This window comes from Cyprinodon variegatus, unplaced genomic scaffold (assembly GCF_000732505.1).
Source record: "Cyprinodon variegatus isolate N-32 unplaced genomic scaffold, C_variegatus-1.0 Scaffold92, whole genome shotgun sequence".
NCBI classification, from domain to species: domain Eukaryota; kingdom Metazoa; phylum Chordata; class Actinopteri; order Cyprinodontiformes; family Cyprinodontidae; genus Cyprinodon; species Cyprinodon variegatus.
In genome coordinates this window covers 759,049-775,259 of record NW_015150545.1, presented here as the reverse complement: position 1 = coordinate 775,259, position 16,211 = coordinate 759,049, and the positions used below count along the sequence as shown (strand labels likewise).

Here is a 16,211-nt window from a genome sequence, read left to right as displayed (position 1 = left end):
GTGAGTAGAAAATGAAGGCTAATCATGTTTTGGGTGTACTATTCCTTTAAGGCTGGTTTAAACTCAGAAACCAGGTCATCTGCATATGAGTCACAGTTAAAGCAGATATGCCCCCCGCCCCTTCAGCAGACACTCTGGTGCACCTCTCAACAAATTGCAGGTGATCGCAGACAGTGCTGCAGACCGGAGGCCTCTGATTGGTCAATCTACATCTGCTCTACACTATGTGTTTTTCCTAATTGGTACCTTACGGGCTTGTTTTGTTTGTATGACTGCCATTGTGGAAAACAACTCATGAAGATGGACCAGCTACTAGAATGAGGTGAGCCAAATTGCTGGGACCCTTTTTTCACCTTGATCCCCGCCCCTTTTCGCCCTCATGTCCCTCCGTTGTCGGACAAACTTGCCCACACTTCCTCACCTGCCTCGGCCGTATCTAGACCCACAGCTACCCTTGTCAGTGATTGTCCCTCTTGCGTTGTGGCATGGAATAACATAGCGCAGACCACGCTTCAATATCGGGAATAAATCAAAAATATCTGCGTCATACCTGCAACAAGCTCATTGTGACACACTGCTGCAGGAGTATAACCAGGTTATTAGAGAATTAAGATTAACCCCATAAAACTTCTAGCAACCTACTTTAAAGGTGACCCATGCTCATCATTACCTTAATAAGCCTTGTTTACTGATGTCATGCAACAAAAGTGCATTTGTCTACACAGACGTGTGTAAACAAATCCGTACCGCCTAGTGCCGCTATCTCTGGCAGTCTATGGGCATGAGGCAGAGTACACCCTGGATAGGTCGCCAGTCTGTCGCAGGGGAGGAATTTTTCATTTTGATTTCAAAATCGCATTGGAGTGACGGGGTGGACCCTGTGGCAATAAGTCGGCAGCTGTATTGTTGAATGACGAGTGGGATCCAGCTGTACAGGCGCAGACAGTAATCTCCACCTCTCCATCCTCCTTAACCACCACCCCATTTTTATGCCAGGAATCATTCTAACCCTGGCTCTTTCAGTCGATTTTCTTCCTATGCAAGTATTAATAAGTATCAAAGATTTTCAGGTTGTTCTTTACTTGCCTATCTACCACCATGGACTCAATAAAAAAATAAAAAAATTTGGTGGTTGTAAAATTAGTCCATTTCATCTCACCCTCTCCCAGTTTAATGCCATAGCAGGGTGAGGTATTGACAAAGCAGCTTCTTTAAAAAAAAAAAAAAAAAAAAAAAAAAAACGAGAATGCACCCATTTTAAAGCCATTACTATACAATGTAAATAAACACTGATCCTATTTAACCAGAAATAAGTAGCAGAATTGGCTTGGTGGCAGAAATAAACTGGCAATGCCAATGAAACTAGTTGATAAACAGAGTCTTTCGGGTGATATTTAATGTTTTTAATGTTAGAAATGTTTATGTGCGATTGTTCAGTGTCACAATACTTTTCTTAAAATTGACTAATGTATTCTTAAAGGTATAGGGGAGGATTTCCACTCATTTTTGAAAAGACCCACCCTCTCCACTTAAGAAAAAATCAATTCCTATTCCTATTAAAGACGTGCAAGAGCATGCACAAACTCATTTCTCCTCGTGCACGCTCTGTTTAAAAGTTGATGTTTGCATCGCTCATACAAACTTACTTTACAAAAGAAGATTTGCAACTTCTTCACTATGTCAGACTCACCACCGGTAAGTGAAAATGGGGACGAGCACGTAGAACGGCTTTACATAAATGTACCACCAGAATGAACGAAAAATTAGAAGGACCATTTATTTTGATGATCCACCCGGAAATAGAACATCCTCCACAATACCTTTAAGTGGTTGGAAGGTGTCTATACCAGTTGAAGGGTGGCGGCCTAATGGTTAGGGCATAGAGCCTGGAATTATGAGGTTCTGAGTTCAAAACCCACTCCCACAGACTCCCCCTCTGGCTCTCTGATCAAGACCCTTAACCCTTGATTGCTCCCCAGGTGCCCCATGATGGCAGCCCACTGCTCCCCAAGGGGATTGGTTAAACGCAGAGGTAAATTTCTCCAACGTGAGATCAATAAAGTAAAAAAAGAAAAAAAAGTAGAATAATTTAAACATAGGATTAAATGTTAGGCTACATGCTGATTCAGGTTCAGATATAGTAGCACAGACTTTGTTAAGTCAGAGCTTTGAAGCCAGAGGATTGAACTGGTAAAGCTCAGGCTCAATGGGTTCCACAAAGCCTGACTTAACTTTGGTGATGACGGGGTTGAAAGCTCCTATACCTAAAAAGATCTATCCATGGCATAATTACCAGTGTCCCTCTGCTGACTGTCCATGCCTCAATAAGGCTAAGCTAGGCTAGGCTGGGCAAAGTTAGCTGCCCATTCTGCATTTGTGTTCCCCACACTCATATTACGCTCACACCTCGAACTGGTTGCTTTTGCACTTTAAAATCAGAAGCTTGATATGGAGCATAAAGGCATGGAAGCCTGTAATTACCTGACATACATTGCAACAAGCAACCCTGTTCTTTTCCTTTTCAATTCGTTAGTGTATAATCTCAGATGTAATAGAGAGACTGACATGGTTTTATTTGCTAAATTAAGTAAGTCAGCGTCATTGTTGTGCACCTGGATTTGCCAGATAAGTTGGTCTAATTTCACCATTTGTTTCAGGAACAGCTTGCAGACGAAGGTTTCCTTCAGCCACTACATCACAAAGCTGAGCTTCTCAGATTGGTTGACTCACATAAGACACTGGACATTTAAAAATCCACACAGTCAGAAGTTAAACATGCTGAAGGACTTTGTGACACCCCAGGACCCCATGTCCACCATAGACTTTACATGAAAACCAGACAGCCCTGATGCTATACTTTGTGATAGACCTGAACGTATCATAAGCCCTGCCCCTCAGCATATCTTGGTACAGACTTTTGTAAAATTTGTCTCTAAGTGGGAGATATATTCAATTAGGGTGAGTTACACTTGAACTTTATGAAATGACAATGACAAAATGATGATTCAAAATGACGAGAAGATTCTTATTAGCAAAATTTGTCATCTGCGGTTCTAAGAGAGCACATTATGTGTTGACAAAGAAACAGCTAAATGAACTGCTAGGCTTATTGAGCAATATTCTTGGACAGGTGAAGCTACATCAAAGATCCTTGATATGCAATGTTTGATCAAACCTGACTAAAGCATATCAGCACAAACATCTCATACAAACTTAGAATGGTAATACTTAAGGCTTCCCTTTCAGGGATCTGTGCACGAACAGTAACAAATTCAATCCTGGATGTTCCTGTAAACCAAAGTATTCTATAGTCAAATGAGAAGCCATATTTCTGAGAACTGGAACTTAACTCAAACGGAGTCATGTAAGCAATGGACCAATCTGCAGCCAAAGTAACACAGAAAAACATCCAATTATTGCAGCTTAATGTGCTTCTACATGCTACTGAATCATGAGGTGTCCATGTTTTTCTCATGATGTTGACAGAGTCAAAACATTGTCTGTGAAAAACTCCTTTTCACACCCTGATTAGGTTAAGACCTTCATGCTGATCAATGCTAAGAAACACTGGAACTGGCATATTTAGGTCCAAATACGAAATTGATCAATAGTTATCATTTAGTAACAGACTTTCACACTGTTGTACATTGTCTTCATTAAAAAAATGCACTAAAGTAAAGATGTTTGTACATCATGCACCACAAAAGGTATGGAAAAAAAACAAACTCTGGAAACGAAACCAGGTAATGAAGAGTGCAGCCTGCAGCCATTATGCTGACCATGAACTCCACTGTATCCTAAAGGGTTTTAGCAACAAATTTGTTGCCATTTGCCCGACATCCAAAGCTTGAACAAAACTAGGTCACCAGGACAATGATCCCTTACATAGCAGATTTTCATCGCATACAGGTTTTGTAATGTTCAAGTCAAAGACCAAAATTTCCAATATACTGAAATACTTATCTGGGACATATGCACTACCAAATTTCAAATCTTTGCACAAAACAATGAGCTAGAAGTTAAGCTTTGTTGCAAAGGGTGGTTATGAAAGCTACTAAAACTTTGCCAACTTTGTGTTTTAAATACTAACAGGTTGGATCTATTGGTACATTTTAAATGTAAATAAACCTTATTTTCCATAGGCACATAATATATAAAACAACGTGGGTGTACTTTCATTTTGACCTAACCGTAAATATTTCAAGAGTATATTTTTGTAGACTCATTCTGTAAAGATGATGAAAATAATCATACCATAGAGACCTAAGTTCCTATCATTATCTTGATTTAAACTTGGATACAATATTTTAAACAAAAAACTTAATAGCAACTCTGAGAATAACCATTATAGCAATTGGTTTACACAATGGACATTTTTTTTTACTGAATGCATGTGCAAATCAAAGGCAAACAGCTATGCATGTCCAGTTTTATCCCTAAGGGCAATTGAAAGAGGTCAAATGTCACCCAGAGAGAACCCACATTTGATAAAGCAAAATGGACACAATAAAGGGCCCGGCCAGGCAGGAGTACTGGCTTCCCCACCACTGAAGATGGATTTGCAGTATTTCAAAGTAAAAAAAATGGTTTTGAGGAATCTAACATACATTCCACTCACATACTGACTCACTTGAAAGTTGAGGCTTCGTAGTACATTAGTGATGCTTTGCAGATTTCCAACGGTAGTGTCTATATGGCTGGTAAGGTCAGAGTTTGTCATCGATGTCCGTAGTAAGTTGAGGGCTTGTTGTAAAAGCCACAATCCACTCTGCACTTCCTGAGCTTGCTCCGTTGCCTTCCCAAGAGACAAACAAAACCAAAGAGTTAAGAGTCGTCTTTTGGAAGCGATAAGGATCATAGGATGTAGGAAGTAATCAGCTCTTCCGTAAGAAATTAACTGGAGTCACAGGTCTTCCTGACCAAAAAAAAGAAAGAAGAAAATACTCAAGCAATAAAAGACCTCTATTATATTATGCATGATAGACATTATATATGCTGTAAGCAGGTAGAGTTTGCCAGTGTTTTAGCACAGATTATAGTTGTAGTGTACATAGTGTCTGATTTCAGTGGCTACTTACGTCTTTCTTCTCCCATTCATCAAAGTTGACACTAGTTTTGGGAACAGAGACAGACTCTGACAAATCACATCCTTCTCTGCATGACTTCTAAGAAAAGACAAAAGAAAATCCCATTTACAGCCATCTCACTCGAGTTTCCCTAAACCAGTTTAATGCCTAGAAAACAGCAGCTATGCTCTAATTGTCTTTCTTTGAGTTGCGTCTTACTGCAGTCATACATTTTTCTCTCACCATAGCGACTTCGGCGTCTCGTGCTTCCTGAATGAAGTGGTTCAAGAATCTCAGGTCACAGATTGGCCTTAGTGGGGACAGCAGGCCTGGACGGGTCCACTCCAACACTAACAGCAGCAAGGCGAACAGTCCTGCATACAGACAAACAGTCACATTTAATCAATGGCTAAGAGGTTATAAGAGCCATCGATCACATGCAAACATCAGAGATTATTTCTGTCCCCTTTGAGCAGCATAAGACATATGTCTAACATAGCTTGTGATTACAAAGAGACATTCATACTACAAAATCATCTCTCTGCTTCATGTCTTATGACTTGAGTATGCTTTGATGTTACATGGTGATATGCAGTCTTATGTATAATTCACAAGTGTTGAAAAGTTACCTTTTTTATTTGTGTCCTATTTAAAACACAATAGCTACAATGGAGTATATTTTGAATTTAGACCTACAAAAAGTTTAAATCGGATATGTACCCATCTGTACATAAAAAGACACAAACCTGATTCTCCTCACTGTATATGACATAAAACCAGGCTAAACATTTTTAATCAATAAGACCTACATTGTTTTCAATTTGCAACATTAAAACCACTGACAATAATAGGTACCTCATGCATTCAGACTCTATATCTGATAAAGTTTGCCATATAATGCAGAAATAATCGTTTTAGGGGGACATCAAGATGTTCTTTTAAAGATCTTTAAAAGTATAAGTTGCACCTTGGTAAAAAGAGTGAAGAGCGTTAAAATGATGAGACATTTTGAAGCCATCCATTGTTGATGTTCATACATTTGCTCTCAATGCATGACTGCTGAACGCATTCATTGGTAAACACATGCATGTATTGGCTGATGCAGATACAGGAAAACCCCACTAATATTGGCCAAAAACATCATAGTCAGATGTATCCGTCAACCATTAAATAGGACACCAGAGATAATACGGCTCATTTAAGGAACTCCATCAGCAAGCTAATTACATTAAAGTCCCACGAGAGACTCGAGACGAGACTCAATCTTTGGGATTTTTAACTATCAAGGAACAACTACTACTTTCTCTGGAACCCTCCAGCAACAAGTCCTCCAGAAGGGGCCCTGAACTAGAAAGTGAAACTGACAATACTGAAGAGAAAGTGAAACTTTAACTCTATCTAGATAATCAAAGTGCTCCACTTTGGTTAAAATGTCCTTAAAAGGTTTGAAAGTCTTTCTCTGGTCATGAGCCTTACATTTTTTTTCTGAGGTTGTTCAGTGTGACAGATAACTAACCACCAGTTCAAATCTCTCCGAACTTAAGGCAACATATAAAAAAGGCCCTTTCAATGACAGAAAAAAAGGAAGGAGAACATGAAGTTAAGAGTTGAACTAACAAATAATGCAGAATTGAAGAACAGAAGTAAAATGAAGCAGAATGATGGAAAGTGGTCCCAACTTTTCATCATTCTGCTTCATTTTACTGCTCTAAGCAGCACAATGACTTTTGCAAATAGCTGTCATCTTTTTAAAGAGATTCTGCTGCAGCAACACATTGTGCAGTCTAGGGTTTACAAACTTGTGAGTCTGGAGGGGGATCATTTTCATGCTGCACTAGCACAATGCAACACATTCAATTGAAATAGGACTTGAAATGAGCCCATGTGTGGGGTGTACTGATCCACACATGGGCTCATTTGGCTCATTGGAACTTGGGTCACCTCCATGCATCTTCTTTTTGATTGCTCAACCCCTTCATAGAAGATTAACTGTTTTGTGTTTTATTCTGTTCAGCTACGCACACAGTAGCTGTCAGATTCTGCAGACGTGTCACTCATTCTTGGCCCATTACTTGATGTCATCCATGTTAGTTAGGTGGTGAGTAATTGTCAGCGTTTCATAATCTGAATGAGAGGGGTTCACACATTTGAAAAACAATTGTGAGGACAGAACATATCTGTAGTATATCCTGCTCTTGAAGGCAACCAGTGCAAATTGCTTTTAATTGGCTTCTACTACATTTAATAAAGCCGGGCATACACTGTGCGATTTTCGGGGCGATTTTCCAGGCATGCGAGAATTTTTCATTTGGGCCGACTTTCAGCCTGATCGTGCATTGCATAGTGTACATGGGGTTATGAGGGGCGATCAGCCTCTCACGACCATCTCCCGATCAGGAATCTTGAGGTCAGGAGCCGTCATGGGGAAATTGCTCAGTGGGCATGCGCAAACAAGGATTCTTCTTCCTCTCAGATGTAAACACAGAAGCATGGCGAGTGTACAATGACTGAAATGGAGTTCTTTCTGTAAAATTGACAGACTGTAGTAGCCACATTTGCTCAGCCATGTCTTTGTTCAAATATGTCGTCGCCTTTTCTTTTCAGGGCTTTGAGTACAAAATTGCACAAATTGCCAAGGTAGTGCGGTTCACTCTAGTGAGCTTCATATTCCCCTTCTAATGTTTGGCTATTGGATAGACGAGTCAGAGTAGCTCCATCTCACTGCGGAGCTGAGTCCAACGTAGTTTTTAGTCGTACAGTGTGAGCAGACTAAACCCTGCAGTTTAGTCGTACAGTGGGAGCAGTAGCTGCCTGCAACGACTGAAAAAATCGCACATTGTACGCAAGGCTTTAGTCAATCAAAGTGACTCTCAGCATGTTATCATATAGTTTAATGTCATTCTAAATCTATGTATACACTGTCATACGATAGGATTTCTCACATTCAGAGCAGAGGGTGTACCGAGTGGTAAGGGATTTCCTTCAGTCCCAGCTTACAGCTCTGTCAAGCTTTAGTAGAGCTTAGTGTTTCTGCCTTCTGGACTCTGCTAATATATATTGAAAAATGTGCCTTTAGATGTTGGTGTCCACAAAAACCTCTAAGAAGTACAGAAAAGAGCATATTTTTGGTGTTGTTCTTTTCTTGGGCTCAATCATGACACTGATTGGTAAAACTTTGGTAAAACTAGGACCTGTTAAACCTAATAATCCAGTTATTAGATTAATTCATCATACTGCTAGACATTGATAAAGTATGATCTTTGGTAAGAGAATCATGTCATGTCAACTTTTTTAGGGCCTTTATATGTTAATAACTAAATGAGATATGTTTTGAGATATGTTTTCCAACAATTTTCAATTTCAAATTTCAATTTTCAATGTATAAATTGAAATTTTTTCAACAGACTCAGGAGATTACTGGGAAAGCCTCAAACCCTTAAGGTTCATCAAGACATAATATACAAAACAAACTGAAATAAATAACCTCTACAGAACAAGCCATCTTCCGTGGCATGAAGTGAGCGTAAAAGTGGCAGCATCCCGAGTCTAGAACCAACTTCCCTTTGACCTGACTTTCCCTCCACCGCGATTTTAAACCCAAACTGAAGACCATGTTTTCTGCTTTGTCCGCCTTTATGGTTGTGTTTTTTGTTATATGATTTTACTCTTCACTTCTTCTGTCACCTCAATATATTTTTTCAAAGCACTTCAGTATATAATAATATAGCACATAAATATTATTAACAAAATATTATTGTAAGAATAAGTAAAACCCATCAGATTTGTGTCAGTGTTATATAAATTTCTGCAAAATGTTGTTGGACGACTCGATGTGTTTCGTTTCACACAAAAACCAAATGAAACCAAAGGATAATGACCTTCTATCTTTAAATATGCCCTAAGCCCTCAAGGGACATTTTTTAGGGTATTTTAGATTAAAAAAATATATATATTTTAATATATTTTAGCCATTGACAATGCATCTAAAAGGTGCAATAAATGTTTGTTCATGTCAAAAAGAAAGAGGTGGATAATAAAGACCCAGAAAATTAAAAAGCCTTTACAGAGATTGGTTTAAACAATCTGACGACCCTAATCACCTGGTTAAGTAAACAGGATAGGGTGACCAGATGTCCTGATTGGAGTGGGACAGTCTGGGACAGTCACTGCTGTCCCAGACTGTCCCACATACTGTCCCGCATTTGACTGGATAAAATCAGGAAAAAATAATAATCATATATATATATATATATTTACAGGTGTCTTCCTAAATGCAAAGAAAAAAGAGCTGCAGTCACTGTCGCCCCACGACATGACCAAGCTATATAGATTGGAGGTGAAGGATGTTAATGAACAAAATTTGAGGGACACTGAGATTAAAGAAAAACAAACAACAAAGCCACAATAAAGACTGTAAAATTGTTTATAACTGGGTCATTTTTAGGGAGCTTTTTTGAACTTTACCAAAGTTATTTTAAAATTTGATCCGAAGGCAATGCAATGCAAACCACAACGGTAAAAGCAGGTCACAAAAGACACACGCAGCTGAGAGATCTATGTAACAACATGCAATTTTCAAATTACAGAGTCATTCAGTTTTAGTCACATTTGCATTTAACAAAAGTAAGACACTGGCTTTCTCACTTCAGCCCTTTAGGTGGCGATAAAGCGTGGGATTTGCCACAAACAGAAGGGAAGTATGTACGTTAAAGTAAGCATTTTTCCACACAGCCGTAACAGTAAAGTTCTGCAACAATGGATGTGGGATGAGTAAGATTTCAAGGTCATGAAGTCAAAGAAACCGAGCAGTAAATCATTTATGCTTGTCGTTAGAGCAAAGGAAATTAAAATCAGAATATGTGTTAAAAGAAAAAAATAAAGAAATCACAATTTTGATTTTTAACAAATTGTTCAGTCCTAGAAAAAAACCAACAAGTTATCATGAATAACTTTTTTTTTTTGTGCAAAATTAAGTAAGTTAATTCAAATTTAGCTTTTTCCATTAACCTTCGATGTAATTCTCCAAACTGCGCATAAAAAATGTTGATGAAAATTAGCCAACTGAATCAATGAAATGTTTTAACCAATCTGATCAAGACATGATTAAAATGGCTCTGCAAAGTGACTTGAGATGAGATGTGCTATAACTTTGAGCAACATAAAAAAAAGAATTAATTACATTAATTAGATTCAAAAAGACCAAATGACAATGTATCAACATTTTTAATCCATGTATTTTAATTCATAAAAAAGATGAATCCACCTTAATGATTTTTTTAAAATTACTTGTTACTTTAGCACCAGATACTTGCAGATCCTTGTAGATGTCATCCTTTTCAAACAGAATATTTATCCTGCTAAGCTAAATTCTTGCCCTTCCAAAATAATTCCTCTTTACATAAGTCACTCTCACTGCTGTATGCTGACAGTAAGTACTGCCTGAACATGACTACTTCACACACCATTATGTAGACATTATGTTTACCTTTATGCATACTTTTATGCATTATGTAGACATTATGTATACCTTTAAAGCCCCTAGTGAATACTGGCAGAGCTGCTCAAGGAGAGGGTTTTTGCAAACAGAAGCAAAAGGAATTTTTCGGGGTGTCAGATCTTCCCCCAGAAATGCAAACACTGCATACCAGCAGGGAATTTCTAATGCAGCACTCTGTAAAGTCAGCATCAAGGAATGACTCAACAGAATATGATGATTCCCCTTTAAGGAAACATGTGATGCCTTAGATTATGAACAGTAAGATAAATACAATGACAGTGCAGGAAGAAGCTCGTTTAGGTCTCATTTCCATGTAAATACATTAGTCAGACTAATTTGGAAAGACTGACAAGCTTGTTCAAGCAGCTCTTTTAATTTGGATTTAAGTTGATCTCCAACACCCACTCACAACTGACCGCATTCTGATACAATTTTTACTAAAACTCTTGATAAAGGTATTTCTCTGAGTCATGTGTGCACATTGCCCTGCTCCCTGGTGCCACATCCTGAATGCACTTATTCACAGAGGCAGGGATGCATGACCTAAAAAAGACATGATAAATGGAACAGATTATCTTTCTGGCAGACGCAATTTAAAGAAATTTCCCACACACCTGAATATTTTACAAAAAATGATGCTATCTCTGCATGTTTGTTGCACCTCAGTGTGTTCATCAAAGTGTAATATGAGACAAACAGAAGCTGCCCAAAGACCTTTTCACTGGACTTGCACTAGTCAAAAGGCATGACTCGGAAAAATCAGCTAATTCTCACATGATCTGCTACGAACGGCAACCGGCTGGTCATGCAAGCGTCGGCCGTTGTGTTTCTGATGGGTTTTTCTTTAAGTGAACATGCATCTTTCTCCTGCTTTTGGTCCACGTTTATTTTGGGGCAACAGTGGCGTTGGATGTAGGAGTTAGCCCTGAAATTGAAGGATTGACGGTTCAAGCCCTCCGACTTTCAGTGTTGTTGTGTCCTTGGGCAAGACACTTCACCTGCATTGTCTACTGATGGTGGTCAGAGGGCCAGGTGGCGCCAGTGTACGGCAGCCCTGCTTCTGTCATGGTGCCCCAGGGCAGCTGTGGCTACAATGTAGCTTGCCACCATTGGTGTGCGTGTGAATGAGTGAATGAATGTAGTGTAAAGCGCTTTGGTCAAGTCTCCTGACTTGAATAAAGGTGCTATATAAGTACATGCTATTTACCATTAACCATTTTGGTCAGAGGAAAGGTGAAACAGAGATCTGGAGACTCAGACAGGAGCAGTGGAAAATCATTGGGAGAACACTGACTGGGAGAGTTCTATAACTGGAACCAGCTTCGGCCTCTCTGAAGCTAAAGCCGGGCATACTTTGTGTGATTTTTTCAATCGTTGCACGCAGCTACAACTCACACTATCGACAAAACCCTGCGGTTTCAATTTTGTGCTAAAAGCCCTAAAAAGAAAAGGCGACGACGTATTTGGACATAGAAAATGCTGAGCAAACGTGGCTACTATGGCTTCTGTGTTTTCATCTGAGAGGAAGAAGAAAAAGAAGAAACCTTGTTTGCGCATGCTCATTGAGTGTTTGCCCACGACGGTTGGGAGAAAATCAAACATGTTTGATTCTCTCCTGACCTCATGATTCTTGATCAGGAGGTGATTGTGAGAGGCTGATCACCCCTCGTTACTCCCTGTACACTACACGACGCACGATCAGGCTGAAAGTCGGCCCGATCGAAAAATTCTTGCACGACAGGAAAATCGCCCCGAAAAGGGCAAAAAATTGCACGGTGTAGGCCCGGCTTAAAGAACCACAGCGGTAGAAGCAGCAGATTCTCAGTGCTGGATCGGGAGGACAGTGGAGGAAAACATCTGTAGATCGAAGGGGGCCTGCCGGACAAAAGCGCTGAGGCTATGGATTCCCAGGGGGAGACCGGCGTTACATCGGAGAAGTCCCAAACTCCTGATTGGCACATCTCGACTTGTCACACTGTGCTTTTTTTGCAATCTTATAAAAATATTTCACAACACATCATGCGACAAGGATATAATAACCTTGGTACGATGTCAAGTTAGATGTGTGCACCATTACTAATAAACTGACTACAGCAATAAACAACTTCAACAGTGTGCGCCAGATCAGTAGATGTCACCCTTCTTTGCTGCCAGGCGGAGACAATAACAACAAACAATATAAAATGGAAGAAACAGAACCCCTGTAACTGCTGCTTTAATAGGCAGAAATCTAGACACAGCTGTTTGTTGGTGAACATAGATAAACTTAGGATTTCAGTTTCACAGATAGAGTTAAAGGTATGTATTTATCCCTCGGCTATTAGCAATTAGCTCATTAAAACAGTTCTATGATCTCTTTCTTTATATATCTGGGTAAATATAGAACAAGTAAAAGAAAGAAAAACAATAACAAACCACTATGTGTAGTCTTACATACAAAATGAGTAACTGTGAAGACAGGTGCATTTCTATTGGCTGATTGGTAGATGGAAGTCATAGCCTCTGTCCCACTGCAAGATGGTTATTCTAAATATCTGCCACTGTCAAGATTTTTTGTCACAAGTTATCTCTGACCATGGAACAGCGACAATGTCCACCTGTCTCACACACAACTTCTCCACAAATTTCCTAAAATTGTTGTCATTTGTCTTCAACAGCCCAAAATGGCCAATGGAAAACTATCATATTTGTAAGATAATTGTAAGATAAAGGGCTGGAGTGAGAAATTGGGGGTCTTAATTTTGTTAGTGTGATTAAAATTTGATAATAATTGAATAATAATAATAATAATTGAACATTTATGGAGAAATTTACCTCTGGCTTCAACCCATCCCCTCAGGGAGCTGTGGGCTGCCCTTGTGCGGCACCCGGGGAGCAGTGTGGGGATAAGGGTCTTGCTCTGGGACCCAGAGAGCAGGCTGTGGTAATCGAACCAGGTACTTGCAACCTTCTCAGAGCACAAGCACACTGCTCTAACCACTAGGTCAACACTCCCCCTCAAAGGGATGTTTATATTGATTTAGTGCCTCTGCAAGTGCATTTGAAAATTCTGTTTTTGTTAAATTGTTCTTATATTGCAAATGCAATTAATTGCCAAATCGAGCCCCTATTATTGTAAAGCATGCCAGTGGCCCTACTGCATACTCTGATTTTCAAAGATTCCATATGCTGTGACTCAGTAGCGTGACTCAGCTTGAAGGTTATCGGTGACCTCTTCACTAACGCCACTGCCTACGTGCGAACGGATCCCTCCAAAAAGTGCCTTCACACATACCCTTTGTCGTGACTTTCTCACCAAGGTGGTGGAATTTGCAGACCAGCAGTGCAGCCAGACTACAAGCGAACAGCTCAGTGTGCCAATATCAGCTGCCTAACAACAGTGTTTAGATAAGCAGCTTCAAGTAGCAGCACAGTGGACAGAGGAAAGCTTCCCTGCAGGTACGTCACAAAGGCATTGAAAAGGGGGAAGGCTATAAGTGGAACTACATTTCCGATACGTGCTATTACGGAATGCAAGCAAGATGGCATTTAAAGAATGTAGAAGCAGTTAAATGAACCCATTGGCACGTCAATAGATAACATACATGTTGTTTGTGGTGTCAGACTTCTAACATGTTAAAGTTCAGAATTGTAAATAAGTAGCCATGAGATGAGTGACATCATTTCCTGCTCAGCTGGAATCCCTCAGCACAGTCAGCTTCTGATAACCTTTTGCACTTTTCTGCTGACAGAAGTATGCAGTGAAACCTGCGCAATAAGCTTTCGCATTGAGTGGCCTTCTTTTCCCTGTCTGCTGGGTCATGCTTGAGAAGGTAACTTCCCTTGAGAATGAAACTGATTAACACAGAGGTCATCAATACTTAATGTCTTTTCAGGGGCTATCCACGGGAACTTCAAGTTTCTGGAAATAAAACATCTTCAGCTAAAGTCAAAAATAAACTCGCACGTCACAATGAATTAGTCCGGACCTTTAACAATGCTTATACCACTGTCTTCAAATAGATTTCTGCTAAGATGAATCTTCTTGAAGCAATTAGCGCTAGGATATAACCAGAGGTTTCACAGCTTCCTTGGAAGTAGAAGATGAAGAAGATCCTACACATGACAAGAGATTTAACTGGGTGGTCTTAAGGGCAATGTCTTCTCATGTTTCCCATCTCTTGTCTCTGATGTGCTCTTTTGCTCAGCATGACGATATCATCTATTATCTTTGCTATCTTTCTTCCTTCCTTCCAGAATTATCTTTTCAGCATCTCATTGAACTACAAAAAAAGAGGTAAATCACCATTTTTTTCAATGTATCGCTCAGTTAATTACTTTTGCAAAAAGGGAAACAGAAATTAATGTTGCACTATCAATATTTCCATATCCATGTCAAAACATGCAAGTTTCTAACTTCCAACTTTAATGCACCTATGAAGAGGATGATTTTTCATCAAACTGTGTGTTAAATAGCATGAACTACCCTACGTTTGTGATCTATTTTGACGACCTTTTCTTGAAAGAAGTCCAAAAGTTTTGAATGAGGCTACAAGCTCCATTCAGGAAGTTGTTACTTAACCTCTATTGTATTTCTGCACAAGTCCATGAGTTAGAGCCACATGGTGAAGCAGAGTGTTAGAAATATTGTCAAATATTCTACTTTTAACAGCACAGTTTAATAAACAGATTATTAAAATGTACAGAGGCTGTCTTAGGCACCTATTAGTTACGAAATATGCAGTTTTTTTAGTGTTTGAATATCAAAAAGTGATATCTCTTACTATTTGATAGCCTTATGACCTAATGAAATGGGTTGTGCACAATATTAAAATGCAAATAAAAATATATTTTCATGTAGAAAATGTTTTAAAATAGAAACACATCTAGAAAAAAAGCTGATCCATGCCAGTGCAGAGCATTAGAACAGCTATGCTTCCTCAGAAATACTGTTTTCCAACTTTTCCTTTTTTATTCTTACAGGTTATTAACTTTTTCTCATAAAATGCAATATTTTTGCTCTTATTCACAAAGACAGTAAACCAAGCAGAAAGTCAATTAAAAATAAAAACAGTATTCTTAGTGTTGTTTCAGAAATACATGTTTTGTAATAAGAGCAAAAAAAAAACTGACATAGTAATAAAGCATTTATAACGGTGCAATTAAGTTGATTGGATATTAATAAATGATTTTTCATGAATATATTTAAAGTTATGTAAATGAATGAAAAAGTTTGATGAACTTGGTGCAAATAGAACTAACAAATATCGATGCATTTCATTCATGCATTATAAACCCCCAGAGCATGCAGAGCTGCGGCGCAGGCAGGTCATGCCCACATGGCCAAATCCACAAGCCTAGAAATAGTCAGCTCTTACCTCTAAAAGTTTTCCGCAACATTCGCGACAAGCAGCGGCATTTTTCAAACGCATCGTGAGATCATCGGACAGACGCACAGCAGACAGCGTCTGAGGCAGCGCTCAAATGTCCAAAAAGGTCCAAGATGCGAGCAGGAGCGCAGCTCTGCGCGTCAGAACCGAGCTGCGTTCACCTAGCAGACTTCATCACTGATGAGCTTTGGGAAAACCTTTTATTTACCTCCCCTGAGGAGACAGTGATAACACGAGCACGCGCCTCTCTCTTTTTTTTTACGTCCCACACACAGAGAT

General features: G+C 39.3%; 1 protein-coding gene across 1 annotated transcript in view; it reads right to left on the bottom strand.

Annotated features, from left to right (window-relative positions):
• epo (erythropoietin) overlaps positions 1-16,100 on the bottom strand; it is a 20,332-nt gene extending 4,232 nt beyond the window's left edge. Inside the window, exons 1-4 of the mRNA XM_015373791.1 lie at positions 15,921-16,100; positions 5,310-5,440; positions 5,079-5,165; positions 4,631-4,795 (exon numbers count right to left, since the gene is read on the bottom strand). Of these exons, the coding sequence (XP_015229277.1) occupies positions 4,631-4,795; positions 5,079-5,165; positions 5,310-5,440; positions 15,921-15,942 (405 nt within the window). The 5' untranslated portion in view covers positions 15,943-16,100. The remainder of the gene's footprint in view (positions 1-4,630; positions 4,796-5,078; positions 5,166-5,309; positions 5,441-15,920) is intronic.
• Positions 16,101-16,211: the final 111 nt, after the last annotated feature.